Source organism: Carica papaya, chromosome 2 (assembly GCF_054855325.1).
Source record: "Carica papaya isolate Zhongbai chromosome 2, ASM5485532v1, whole genome shotgun sequence".
Classification (NCBI taxonomy): Eukaryota; Viridiplantae; Streptophyta; class Magnoliopsida; order Brassicales; family Caricaceae; genus Carica; species Carica papaya.
In genome coordinates this window covers 11,465,026-11,479,646 of record NC_142310.1, presented here as the reverse complement: position 1 = coordinate 11,479,646, position 14,621 = coordinate 11,465,026, and the positions used below count along the sequence as shown (strand labels likewise).

The 14,621-nt window shown below is 33.8% G+C and overlaps 1 protein-coding gene and 1 non-coding gene across 2 annotated transcripts; one reads left to right on the top strand and one right to left on the bottom strand.

Annotated features, from left to right (window-relative positions):
* The first annotated feature begins 826 nt into the window (after window positions 1-826).
* Window positions 827-899, top strand: TRNAR-UCU (transfer RNA arginine (anticodon UCU)). The gene has a single exon. It is a non-coding gene; the product is annotated as a tRNA-Arg (tRNA).
* Window positions 900-2,822: 1,923 nt separating this feature from the next.
* Window positions 2,823-6,751, bottom strand: LOC110815574 (UDP-D-apiose/UDP-D-xylose synthase 2). The gene is made up of 9 exons (XM_022043406.2): window positions 6,330-6,751; window positions 5,794-5,886; window positions 5,519-5,626; window positions 4,323-4,437; window positions 4,106-4,239; window positions 3,928-4,029; window positions 3,749-3,841; window positions 3,501-3,636; window positions 2,823-3,394 (listed from the first exon to the last, which is right to left on the bottom strand). The coding sequence occupies exons 1-9, from the start codon at window positions 6,603-6,605 to the stop codon at window positions 3,282-3,284; spliced, it is 1,170 nt and encodes a 389-aa protein (XP_021899098.2). The 5' UTR covers window positions 6,606-6,751; the 3' UTR covers window positions 2,823-3,281.
* Window positions 6,752-14,621: the final 7,870 nt, after the last annotated feature.

Genomic DNA, 14,621 nt, shown 5'->3' with positions numbered 1-14,621 from the left:
AAAAAAAATCTTATATCTCACATGAAGGCAAAAAATTTTCATTGTAATTTAATCAAAAAATTAAGTTATAACAAAAAAAAACTTAGATATAATATGTCAACATGCACTAGATATATAATATCATAAATAAAAATTATATATTATTTTGTACAAATCTGTTTAGGCATTATATACAAGATATTTAAAATAAATGGAATCCTTACTTTTCTCTAACATTTAAAAAAAAAAAACTTATCATTTCAAATAGGATAAATTTTCTTTCTTGACTCTATATTCTCTTATGCACTTTCCAATTAATTTATCAATATGTCTAAATTTATTCTAATTTTTTTTTCTTTAATTTCATACAAGTAATTAATTAAATTATTCTGAAATTAATCTTGTCAATTTTATTATAATATTATTTAATATTCGACTAATTAAAAATATTTTTTAAAATTGTAGTTATCTTTATTGACTGTGTGAGAGAATTTTCTCTCTTTAAGTGGCCAACACTAAGTCATTGGAACGCCAACAATGTCATTCTTCTATAAATTATAAATTATATGCTATAATTTAGGTCATGTTAGAAAATTTTATCCAACATGTAATAAAAATCTTAATCAACTTTTCTATTATATAAAGAATTAGAGGGTATACACTGAGTGTTTACTTATATCAATTATCAATAATTACTGTAAAAATTGAAACATCTAATTGATCATTCTTATATTTTAGAATATTATATTTAGTATTAAATAATATATCCAAATAAATTATGGTTAATACAAGATAAGATGTGCCACAAATTGTTCTGAATGGAACAAATTCTGATGCGAAGCGAAAAGCGCTCGTGGCCTAATGGATAAGGCGCCTGACTTCTAATCAGGCGATTGTGGGTTCGAGTCCCACCGGGCGTGTCTTTGAGTTTCGGGTTTCTGTTAATTTATTTTCATTAAACATTTTTCTAATCTTTTTCTAGTTCCAGATTTTCTTTTTTTTTTTTTATTTATATATAGAAAAAATTGTTTCTTTCCTAGATTATTTTTATAATAGATACAAAACTTATGCAAATTTTATTGAATACTAAAATGTAACCTAATTAGAATAGTATGAAAATAAAATTCATCTAAAATTTAATACGAAACTAAAACAATTTACTTTAAATTTTAACAAATTATTCCAATGCTATACGAAAAGTCATATGAACTCAAGTTACATCAATTTTATTTTTATTCTTTTTGTTTTTGGGTCTTGGACAAGCTTATATTTTTAAGTGCTTGGCTTTAAACTAGAATCATGGGTGGGTTGATAATCGGTGATGATTCAAAATTTTAAATATTGCTTAGGCAGGCTATGTTAATAATTTTCTGGATTTTCCTTTTCAAATCAAATGAATAGTTTCCTTGGGTTACTTTCTTATTTCTTTTCCACTTCCTTGAGTACATGAATATAGATGTCATGTTTGGACGTAGCCTTTGATTCTTAATTGTAGACTATTATAAAATGGGGTGGTGTGATTTTTGTCTCGTCTTGGAAGTTCTATTTTTGTTTAAATTTTGTATTGCATATTCTAAAAATATATATATATATATATATATATATATAAATCATATAATACTGTATATTTTAAAAGAATTCATAGGGAATCATGTAATACGATTGTTAGAGAGAAACCTACTAAGAGAACCCATTGAAAGAATTGTCTACGCCTCTCCTATAACTCACAAAAAACTTCTCAAGGAATCGTCTATGCTCCGATGAGTTGTAACGTTTAATTCTTGTGTTTAACCATTAGTAATGTAATGTAATGTAATATAATATTGTTAATTTAAATATATTAATAGTTTAATTTATGTTTTTTTTTTAAAAAAAAGATTAATACGTGGACACCTCATAATACCCATCCAAAATTAAGTTGTATCAGTCTTTGATAAGCACAAATGTTCTCCAAACTTTTATTTCTCAATCTTAAATTTAATTTTATTAATTGAAAGTATTTTTAGAGTTTGGTTTTCAAATTCTGGAAAGTCCTCTATAATCATCGACATGTAAACACTTATTGAAATCTTATCTATTCAAACTAAAAGTATTGTATTGTATTGTACTTAAAGTGCAGCCACGTGTTATATATGAAAAACTCCAATTCGCAGGGTTAATTTGCTGAAAAAATTGGCAAAGTTTGATGTTTAAGAAAAGGGAACTATAACACGTGTTTGGTTAATCATTGCTATTTATTAATATCCTTTAACTTGGGTTTCTTTACATCGGCCAAATGATGCTCGTCAGCAAGTAGCGGTGTCACGATAGCCTTAAATCTACATTCTTCACCACTCTACATAACCACAATCTTCATTTAGCAATGATCCATGTTTTCCTAGTTATTTGTGGGGAAAAAAAATAGAGCCATTCGTAGCAAAAAGACAAATCAATTACTGATGCCAACGTAATGACAAAAAGACAAATTTTATAATAATAACACTGGTGACAAGTTGACAACAACCAATGACAACTAAATAACAACATCAAAATCACTAATAACTGCCAGTCCGTAAAGACATTTGATAACACTTTTAACAATTACCTTTTTCCTCTAAATTAACAAAAAAGTACAAATTTATGATTATAAATCGAATATGTACATAAATTATCATATCAAATAATTAAATCTTACAAACTATATAAAGATATTACAAACTTTAACCAAATTCAATGTAACAGAAGACCAACATTCACTGTTAACGTTCCACCCAAAACCCCATTAATTGTTTAACAACCATTTTCTCTTTATTCTTACAACAAAATTTATAACATTTAGTTATAAAAAGACAAAGAGATGCCAATGGGAGAAAGTATGCATAAAATTAATAAATAATAATAAATTATGAAAAAGAACATGCTGCTGAGAGGGTTAAATCAAACTAATACAACACACCCCAGCACAGACCAAAGAAGAGGTATGAGAATCAAACCCCCAAGGCAACAAAAACAGCTTTCCTTGTATAAATGCTCCCAACATTTTGTAGCCCAACCTCCTGCTCACAGATTACAGTAACAATATATCTTTCCCCTAATGTCTTCTCAAGATAGGGTAGTTTTCCAACACAATTTTCTTGCTGAGCTACAGAGAGCTATTGACTACCAATATTAGAAAGACGACAAAGAAAAAATGTAGTGTATATGCAAAACGACCATTAAGATATATTTAAACTTTTCCTTCGAAAGAATTGGAAACATCCACTAGCAAGCACATTTAAGTGAGAATCTCATTTAAATGGGCCAATCCCAACTACTACACCTCCTTAGTTGGTAGCTGGCTTTGATATAACCTGCTTGATAGCCTCCGCGTAAGTCCTGTGCTGGTAAGTGAGGGTTGATTCAAGCAAGTCCCAGAGTGATGTCTTGGGGTTCCACCCTGTTACAGAACAAAGAGCAGTAACAAAAATCAATTAAGGCCGTAAACTCAGAATTTATAAATCCGAAAACAGATATTGGAAGCAGTGAAGCATGTTAATAAATACCAAGTTGTCTATTTATTATCGTCATGTCTGGAATTCTTTTGTCACTATCATCATAGCCCTCGCCATAGAATTCTTTTGAGCTGACATCAATTGTTGGAGAATCCAGAGCAGGATCTCCACTAACCTTGGAGTAGACCTGTTAAGTATAAAGTGCAACAAATTCTTTGTCAACTCCAGTAGCCTACAGCACCCAGAAAGAGAGAAAGAGAGAGAGAGATAAATAAATAAACCGACTGTCACAGGCTCACCTGAGTCATCATTTCAGCAAGCTGCCTTACTGTAACTTCATTGTTCGGATTGCCCACATTGAAGATATGGCCATTAGCCCTGGACGGGTTTTCCTAGAAAGAAAGGCCACAGTGCTAAGACATTACCTTTGAATACCACAAAGGAAATAATAACAATAGAAGAGACAAAGAAAACACACAATCATCAGGTGAACAGCTTCAATAGCATCTTTTATGTAAACGAAAGTCCTCTGTGATTGTCCACCATCAACAAGCTTGAGAGGCAGACGGCGTAGGAGATTCTGAGACATAGACAACAGTTTTAGAATTTTGTGAAAGAAAAAATATTGACATTTTGAGAGGTTCTCATCAACTTACATTACTAAAGCATGCAAGAACTCTTGGAACACCCTCACTTGGACCATCAACCCCTGGAATGAAATCCATCCTGGGTCCAATCCAGTTGAAGGGCCTCACAATGGTAAATTCAAGGCCATTCTCTGCACCCTCAGCTGTCAACAAACTCAAAGTCAGTCAGAAGAATTGGTCCCAAGTATCTTAAAATCAGCCAGTTCAGTGGATGAAATTGCTTTACCAAAAATGAGCCTCTCGATCAATTGCTTTGCACAAGCATATGACCACCTCTGCTTCTCAATGGAACCAAAAATGCAAGGGGATTCATCTTCTTTAAGAACGTAGTAAGCAGGATCCTGTTGCAAAACAGCATGCACTCAACACAAAACTAGAATATAGTAGGTGAAGGCAAATATGTAGCTGAATTGTACTTGAGTTCATAAGATAGGATATTTAATTGCTAAGGACAATCACAATATTCTCTTTACAAACCAATTTAGGAATGTTTAAGATTCACTTCAAAGAATGGACGAGGTTTATTGGAAGCTTTGGAATAGAATTCTGAACAATTGAAGTGAAGGAAAAAGAGCAATGACCAGAACTTGAGATTGCTTCTTTGTTTTCTACCATTTTTTGCGATCCAAAATAATGACTTTCAAATATCATAACTAGCAATGTCAGATAAAAAGAAGACCTAAAATTAGAAGATGAATACCAAAATGTTAGCAAAAAATTGAACTAATTGCTTATCAGCTTCTAGTTTAGATGTTCAACCTCTATGGGTAGTTCTGGTATGTATGCTAACCGCTAATCCTTTTTTCAAGACAGAAGATAACCTGGATAAAAAGTTATCAAATTCAAGATGAAAACATATTTTTCTTTTTGTGCATGTCCTAGCCACCCTACCCAGACATCAAGAATACTGACTTCAATAAATTGTCACCCCTAATAATTTAAAATTAAAACTTTTAGTTCCTCAATGCTCGGATGTGAGTCACAAGGATACAACCGTTATAAAGATATCATATCGCATATTGTTAATGGCTGACTGTTAAACAATGAAACAATATATATTCTTATGCATTAGTATTGTGCAAATAATTCATTTAATTTTGGGCAATTAGGCCTTGGGCTCGGAGAAGATGCAATTTGTCTCCATATAGTTCAACATTAGGCGGTAAACCATTTTAACCCATAACTCTTCACTATGCTGTTCTTAATTTGGAATATGCCGCTAACTATTTTGCAAATCAATGCCATATTGTTCCATGTAATGTTCAGATCAAGACATTTCAAGAAGGATACAATCCAATGATATAAAGCAGCCATATTAAGGAATCATGATCTACTGTATCCAGAACAATTTTGGCAAATGGTTAAATGAAAGTGATAAATGGAAATAATTGGAAACTGAATACGTGTAAGCAAAAGGCTAACCTGACGGAGGGGATGATCTTTAGGAAGAAAGCTACCGACAGTTTTCCCATACACTTCACATGTGGAGAAGTGAATTAGACGCTTGTTGTTCTCTGAACAATACTTAACCTGGGAAAGAAAAAAACAGAAAGGTAGAAAAGGACCCACACATCAAATCCAAAATCAATATTAATTAATTTCATTTGTAAGAACTAAATCTTTAGCATCGACGTCATTGATTATAACAAGAAATACAAAGAAATCGATGGACACGGCATTTAAGAAAAAATTAATACCACAGGGAGTGCATCGATGAAATTGCTGTAAATCGTGTCAAGGGGACGAGTATTATAATCCGCAGGGGTACAGATCGCCGCAAGATTTATTGTCTGCGCCACAAAAAAAAGAAGGCAAAGATTATTAAGTTACGAGGCAGAGCAATTCACGAAAGGAAATCACATTGAAAATGACTAAAAAACGATAAGACAGCCACAATTGTAACACCTATCACTTATCATCGAAAATTGAACCATTAAAACACACATACAAGCAAAAAACATGGTTTAAACAAGATAATTAAGCAGATTGCTAGGAAGATAAATGACTAAAGAGAGGACGACGATGCAGGAACTAGATCTGCGTCCTGCAAAGTTCTTACAGAAGTGTATGAAGACATAACTAACAAATGAAAAAGGAATGTATGCTAACACACGAATTAACCACAAACCAGAAATAGAAATTTGCTCGCAAAAGAACACAACACCACAACGATAATTTGCGCATGCATATGGGAAGAGAAAGCAACAAAGGGAGAAAAGAAAACGAAACGAACCAGATCTGCCATCTTAATGAGACCTTCAAGCCTGGAGTCGTGCTTGATGTTGAGGCGGTGGAACTGGATCCGATCGGCCCAAGGCAATGAAGAAGGCTCAAGGAGGTGCTTGATCTTGTCATTGTAAACATCGAGGGCTAGCACCTTGTGCTGAGTCTCCGCCATAAGCTTCTCGCAGAGGTGGGATCCGATGAAGCCACCGGCGCCGATCATGCATATCGTCAGCGGCTTGACCGGATTCCCGTCCAGATCCAATCTCACAGGTGCCGTCGCCATTCCGATTGATCTCTTCAGAAATGGAGAAGCCTCGCTCGCGGTTGTGGTTTCTCTCTCTAGATAAATTTGATTTCTGAGATTGTGGTAGTAAGTGAGCAGCGCGCCGGAGGGAGGGGGGAGAAAGAGAGAGAGAGAGAGAGAGAACGAGATTTGGATTGCGAAAGCAAATGGACGTGTATATTTAAGAGGGAAAAAGAAGAGAGAGAGAGATGACAAATTGCTACTCTCACGCGTAATCCGAGTTCTGCCACTCGCTGTAATAATTCACCACGTGGAAACAAATCTGTTACTGTAGTCTTCAGAGCAGTAGATCTTGACTTGTAGAGAAATATTTAATTTTAAAGATGATTAGATTAATTCATAGTATTGGAAACAATGAAAGAGAGAAAAAGGAGGGGATGCAATTATTAGCTTTCCAGGTTGTTAATACTCCAACTGGCGTCCTATTTCGTTCGGAAATGATAAGACCATGGAACATGGCAAACACTATTTGTCATGCTGTTCTCACAATAAATTATCTTCTTTTTTTTTTCACAATTTTGTATTTTTTCATAATTTTATAATTTTTTTTAAAAAAAAAACTATTCTCTTGACCAATATATAAACAAATTTGAAATTTATTTATATAAAATTTAATACATTTATTTTAATTAAGAGAAGGACAAAATCTATTAATTGATAATAAAACTGAGCTTATATTAAAATTTTATGTGGAATTAATTTTTTTATCATTTTAAATAAAATTTTTGTTTTTTTAATTAAAAAATAATATAAATCTGTGAATAAAGCCTATAAAAATCTGAGATCACAAATGATTGTTTATAGTTTGAAACAAATTTTATCCATAATTGAATTACTATATTAGAGTTTGCATCACATTATATTGTCTCTATAAAGTAAATTGAACTTATTTCTGAAAAAAAAAAATTCTCTTATTTTTATTTTAGTTTCCTTATAGTAATTATTTTTATGCATAGTAAATCAATTAATTTTTTTTAAAAAAATATTATCTGTCATTTTTATTTTTATTTTGCTACACTAAATAAAATATTTGCTTTGTCCTCATTGATGGAAATTGCAAGTAGCTCTCAAGGAAAGTAATTTAAAAGAACGAATAATAAGTTAATATGTTTATTGTATGCAACTTAAATTTTTATTTAATTATAGTATGTAACGATCCTGAAAATTTTAAAAGAAATAAATTATAAATTTAGTGCGAAAGCGAAAATAAATAGTTAATGTTTATATTCCTTACACAATAACTAAAAGTACTAAATGAGAATAACCCTTCTAAAAGAACAATTAATAACCAAGGAAAATAAATTAAAAGTAAACGACTGAATGTCCTACTTGCAATCATTTTGTGGATTGGGCTCTGGATTCTAGTTCTCTTGATTTAAAATAGTTAATGAAATAATGAGCTACACTAACCTAATAAGAATATCACGCTACTCACCCACACAGAAATGAATGTTAGTAGAAATCATAAAAACAACTAATAAAGCTCTCAATTAAGCAAAATTATTTATTATAAATAAAACTATTTACCACCTACTTATCGTAACGTCATTTTCAAAAATCAAACCTATAGAGACAGTAACATAGCACATATTATAATTTTATATGCAATCAGTTGGAACAATAATTTTCTCTTTTTTCAGCCTACTAGTATCTATGGGGGTCCATACGGATATCCTCACAACGCGTGAACCCTTTCCTTTAACATTTTCAATTAACAGACCGTCCTCATACCCCGTTCGGTATGAGCACCAAATTACTAAATCTCGATACCATGTTCGATATGAGGGTGAAACGGGCCCTCTCCATACCTCGTTCTGTATGAGCGCCAAATTACCAAACCTCAATATCCTGTTCGGTATGAGGATAAAACGGGCCATCCTCATACCCCATCCGGTATGAGCACCAAATTACCAAATTTCGATACCCGTTCGATATGAGACAACGTTCACAGTAGAGTTTTTTATGTACCCGATCCGTTCACCATCTCTCAGGATATCCACCTAGGTAGGACGCATCATTGTCAGAAAATCCTGTTCATAAAGTCCATGAAGATGATTGGTACGTTGGTTGGTCAAAATGACATGATCAGGAACTCATAGTATCTGTACCTGGTTCGAAAGACTATTTTGGGAATATCTTCTGCCCATCTTTACCTGATGGTAACTTGAATGCAGGTATATCTTGGAGAAGACTTGGGCACCCTGCAACTGATCAAAAAAGTCATCGATCATGGGAATGAAGTACTATTTCTTGATCGTGACCTATTTAGACATCTGTAGTTAATACATAACTTCAACGTCCCATCTCATTTTTTTGCAAATATGACTCCAGCACCCCAAGGGGACACACTATGTTGGAGGAATCCATTGTTCTGCAATTTAGGGATCTGTTTCCTCAGTTCTTCAGTCTCAACACGACTCATGCGGTAAGGAGCAACCGAAATAGGCTAGATGCGTGGCTGAAAGTCCATGGTGAATTCGACTTCTCTGTCAACTAGCAGTCTAGGTAGTTCATCTGAAAACACATCTAAAAAGTCTCGGACTACCAGAATCTCTTGAATACAAATTTCTTTCTTGAATTTGCCTAGTTAGAGAAAACAATCAGGTTAAAGTACTTGATAATAAGAAAATTTGTCATGAGGGAAACAAATATTAAGGAATTTTATTAATTTGTAAATGACTCCTCATTAGAAGGGTTGAATACAACCTTCTTACGGAAACAATCTATGATAGCGTGATACACCGCTAGCCAGTTCATTCCTAAAATTACATTAAAGTCCCCCGTATCAATTTCTATTAGGTCCACACTCAATTTTCTATCTACTACATATATGACACAGGCTCTGTATATAACCTCATCCAGTAGTGTTCTACTCCAAAGAGTAGACACAAACAACATAAAATCAAATTTTTCAAGTAATACATTTAATTTTGATGAAAAAATATATGAAACAAATGAGTGCGATGCACCAGTATTAATCAAAACATGAGCAAGATGGTTACAGATAGTGTACATACCTTGTACCACGTCCGAGTTGGCTTCTGCATCATACTGAATGAGGTTGTAAGCTCTGCCCTACATAGGAGGTTTGACCTGGTTCTGGTTCCTCAGGTACTTCCTTACATAATGTTGGGTGCTACCACATATGCGGTAAGTGTTGTTGAGGCAATAGTAGGGTCGTTTCCCATTATCCTTGCCACAGTGCTGATAGGTCTTATTGCGTCCTGTTATTAGAACCTGAGGGGGAGCCTGAGTCATCAGCCTAGGTCTTTTGTTCTGTTGAACAAGTGCAGTAGGTGTTGGTCTGCGGTGTGGAGCCGAGGGCCTGAGGTTCCCTACTACTGGAGGAAAAATACGAAGGTTTCTCTTCACTAATTGTGCTTTAGCCAGAACAGCAGAGTAAGTGCTGAGTTTGAACACATACAACTGCTGTCTGATCTCAGAACGGAGACCCCATTCGAACCTTCTTGCCTTCTTGTGTTCATCCATCATGCTCTTGGGGGAATACCTACCCAACTCTAAGAACTTTTGAGCATATTCTAATGCAGTCATGTCATCTTGGACCAAATGTGCAAACTTCATTTTCTTCAGATTTTGGAGATGCTCTAGAAGGTACTCTGCATTGAAGGCTGTCAAAAATTGTTTCCAAGTGACTGGAACGGGTAGGGTGACCTACTTGAGTTGCCACCAGCGGCCTGCCTCTCCCACCAGCATGTAAGAGGCAAGTATGACCCTCTGTTCGGGAGTCACCCCAAGAGTCGTGAAGCCCTTCTCTGTTTCAACTAACCAGTACTCAGCATCTTCAAAGGAAGATTCCCCTATAAAAGTAGATGAGTTTAGTCTTTTATACCTCTCAATATAGTTTGAGTCCATCATGGGAGGTATTACGTCTCGTGGAAGAGGGACTGGACTGTGCTAAAGATGGATTAGATGGCCATGCGGTGGTATTGGATGATACGGTGGGGGCACCAGATTGTACTGTGGTGGTACCGGGTGATGCGATTAGAGCACTGAGCCATACTGTGGTGGTGCCGGGTGGTACTATAGAGGAGCAGGGTCGTACCGAGGTGGCTCGGGATCTTATCGCTACAAGGGTGACTCAACTTGTGGCAACGGGGGAGGGTCAGGTAGTTCCCTCCTTTCCTCTCGGGCTTGCTGGGCAGCGATGAGTCTCTCAAAAATCTCAAATAACCGGTCAACATCCTCTTGAAGTGAACCCTCCCGGGCTACTCAGTTTAGTGAGGGTCTTCTTCTCCTCATCTATCTGTACCTGCATTTCACAAGAAATTGTTGAGTGATAATTCATTATTTTTGGTGTTTCATAAGGACTTTGTGTAAGGAATGGTTCCGAAGAACACAGTTTTGATACCAACTATAACGATCCTGAAGATTTTAAAAGAAATAAATTATAAATTTAGTGCAGAAGTGAAATAAATAGTTAGGATTTACCTTCCTTACATAATAACTAAAAGTACCAAATGGAACTTATGGAAATAACCCTTCTAAAAGAACAATTAATAACAAAAAAAAATTAAAAGTAAATGACTGAACGTTCTACTCGCAATCCTTTTATGGATCGAGCTCTAGATCCTGGTTCTCTTGATCTGAAATAGTTAATGAAAGAATGAGCTACATTAACCCAGTAAGAATATCACGCTACTCACTGACACAGAAATGAATGTTGGTAGAAATCATAAAAAAAAATAATAGAGCTCTCAATTAAGCAAAATCATTTATTATAAATAAAATAATTTACAGCCTACTTATCGTAGCGAGATTTTCAAAAAAATAACCTATAAAGACAGTAACATAGCACATATTATAATTTCATATACAATCGGTCGAAACAACAATTTTCTCTTTTGTCAGCCTACTAGTATCCATGGAGGTCCATAGGGATGTTCCCACAACGTGTGAACAATTTTCTTTAACATTTTTAATTAATGGGCCGTCTCCATACCCTGTCCGGTATGAGCGCCAAATTATCAAACTTCGATACCCATCCGATATGAGACAACATTCACGATAGGGTTTTCTATGTACTCAGTCTGTCCACCATCTCCTATAATATTCAGTACGACTGTTGTTTCATCCATTCATTTAATCAAACAATTTTCTGACTTCCTTTAATTTTTAGTTTCTCAATTCAACCATAATCACATGAAGCAAGCAAAACATGCATTCAAACTATAATATTAATCAATCAGATATTATCATGCATTCAAACTATAAAATAAATCAAAAGAATCAATAATAAATAATTTCTGATTCTGACTCCATTAGTGACCTGTAATTAATCATGAATATTTTTAAATTTTATAAAACACTGTATTATTATTATTAATTAGACTTCAATTCTATAACAGAGAATAAGGTAAGGGATTCTCACTCAAATTTATGTCCGAAATGCTAAACTTGTTGGTTGTGTTTACTGGAGGTCCCTAGGTTCCCTGAATTTTTTTTTAGGATTAAAACGCACTTTAAGAACCTAGAAATATCCCAAAATATCCAAAATCAGTGTTAGGACCCCTTTTTGGCCAATTCTGAAATTTCGGCACACAGCTCCAGCGACGACACCGCTGTCTGCGGTAGCGGTTTACCTCAGGTCAGCTGTTTTCGATCGAATTCGGCTGGTTTTGCATGAATCCCTGCAAGAAAACACTTTAAGGGGCATCAGTTTCCCCAAAAAAAATCAAAAAATTACAATTTACCGGCGGCAGTCTCCGGTGTGCGGCTCGTCGGCTCACCTTCATAGTTGGGTGTTTTACTTCAATCAACTTGTAGATAAGAGAATGATGATTATAATGATGAAAAAATTACGCATAACGGGAATGGGGAAGGGCCTCATTGGAGGTGTTTTTTGTAATTTCCTGTAACGGGGCTGCCGCACTTTACCCACGATTTCTGGTCAATCCACAAGTCCTTTTGCTCCGATTTGGGCATTAGAGTGTTTAAAATCGAATTTCGAGCAAATGAGAAATTTTTTACCTCTTTTGGCGGTCGAAAGTGGCTCTGGTGCGACAGTAGGTGGCTGCAGCTTCTTTCCTAGCGGTTGGGTCTTTTTCTTCGGTGCGGAGGAGGGGGGGTTTAGCAGTTAGGGTTATGGTTTAGTGTGAAGATGGTTATTTATATCCATCTCCTTTTAATCTGAACTGTTCATCACGTTTGATCTGAACCATCCGATCGCATTTAAATAGAAAGTAGATCTGGACTGTTAATCATGTTTAAATCTGATCGTCCGATCACGTTTGAGGAAGGAACGCATCTGGGCCGTCCGTGTGCGCGGGAGCGAATATAGGCCGTCTGATCTTGGGCACGCGGATCGCCAGTGTGGCCTACCACATGGCACAGCGTCAACGTCTCTTGCCATGTGGTGCTCTCCAGTTTGTCAGGGCTGCTGACTGGTCGTCCTACGTAGCACAAGTTTTTTAAATTGCGTTTTGACCTATAATTTCTGATTTTTCTTTCAAAAATACCTGCAGTACCCAAATTTTCACCCATTTTTTTCAAAATTATTTTTAATTTCATCATTCGCCTATTTTTTTATTTATTTTTACATTAAATTAAAATTCAAAAATTGCAAAAATTATATTTATAAATTAATTTTAAATGTATTAAAATTAATTGGGTATTACGTAATATGCGATGTTTCATAATTACTTTAAAAATAAGTATTTTTTCAGTTGTCTGCGATGTTATTATAAACTTACCAATAAATTTTAATTTCTTATATTTTGCTTCAAAAATTATATATAAATGATAATAAAATTTTTATTGATAAACTATTTTCGAATTTTATAATTTGATCTATTTGTGATTCTTAATTCAGATATTGGTTCTTCAATCAATTCAAGTCTTGATTTAAATTATATTTAAGAAGTTTTGAATGGGAGAGAACGAAAATGAGATCTAAATATAGGAAAAGAAAATAAAAAGTTAGGTTTAATTTTTTAACTAGTATACTTGTGGTTATGCATTTATACCGAGTGTTTTGTGATTGAAAATTGGTTTTATAGATGGCTCTTATTCAAAGGTTGATTTAGATTAGACTCTTAAAATCTTTATACAATTTATCTATTCAACTAATATAAGAGTTCTTCTTAGTAGTTCCTTCTCTCCCATTATGTATATGAGAGACTTTCTCCTTGAATATGTTCTAACTTATATATTTGGGTGCTCGAGTTCATGTTATGATCCATCAATATTGTCATTTCAAGAAATTAGTAGATAAACTTAGATTTTTAAAGAATTAGTGATTGATCTAAATATTAAATAAGTAATTTTGGGTTTTATCTTAACACATAGGTTATATTTTACTTGTTCTTTTAACGTAAAAAGTTTTGAGTTGCAATTGTCCTTCTTCTATGTAAATGTCAATATATATATATATATATATATCTATAATTATTTAGAACTTATATTGAATGGATTTTTAATTCATGGAATTCATTGGTTTTTTATTTTCACTATAATGATAATTTAATTTAAAACCATATTCAATGTTCAAATTTTTAAGGAATTAGAATTTTATTTTAGTTTCTATTGGTTTGTTTCCTATAATAGAAGTTACAAGAAAAATTCAATTTGCGTATCTTATCATCATTCTTACATGATAATTGATAATCTTTGAGAGCATTAAAAATAATTATGTGAACTTGAAGATTTTAGAATTAAAGATATTAATATTCATATATAAGTTTCTTCTACTAAATTTTTTTTAGTTTTTTTTTTTAATTTATTTAAGAAAATATGTTTGAACTCTCAAACAATAGATAAAAGCTGGATAGGTAACTCAAGAAAAAGTGCTTTTTAGGGGTCAATTTTGTTTTTTCTAAATTTTTCCTCAAAAAGCTTCCATAAATAAGCAAATTGTATGCATCATAAAAGGTGTACCAATCGTTACTCTTCCGATCTTGAAGTTGTTGTTGAATATTTAACGTGAAATGCTTTTTGTCTTGGTTATACAATATCAATGTCTAATGGAGAGTCTTTTTA

Excerpts from the sequence above, each read along its gene's own strand:
- LOC110815574 (XM_022043406.2), bottom strand. The coding sequence starts at position 6,605 with ATGGCGACGGCACCTGTGAGATTGGATCTGGACGGGAATCCGGTCAAG. Across the intron at positions 5,887-6,329 it reads TCATTAAGATGGCAGATCTG|ACAATAAATCTTGCGGCGAT; the intron begins GTTCGTTTCGTT and ends TTTGTGGCGCAG. Across the intron at positions 5,627-5,793 it reads TCATCGATGCACTCCCTGTG|GTTAAGTATTGTTCAGAGAA; the intron begins GTATTAATTTTT and ends TTTCTTTCCCAG.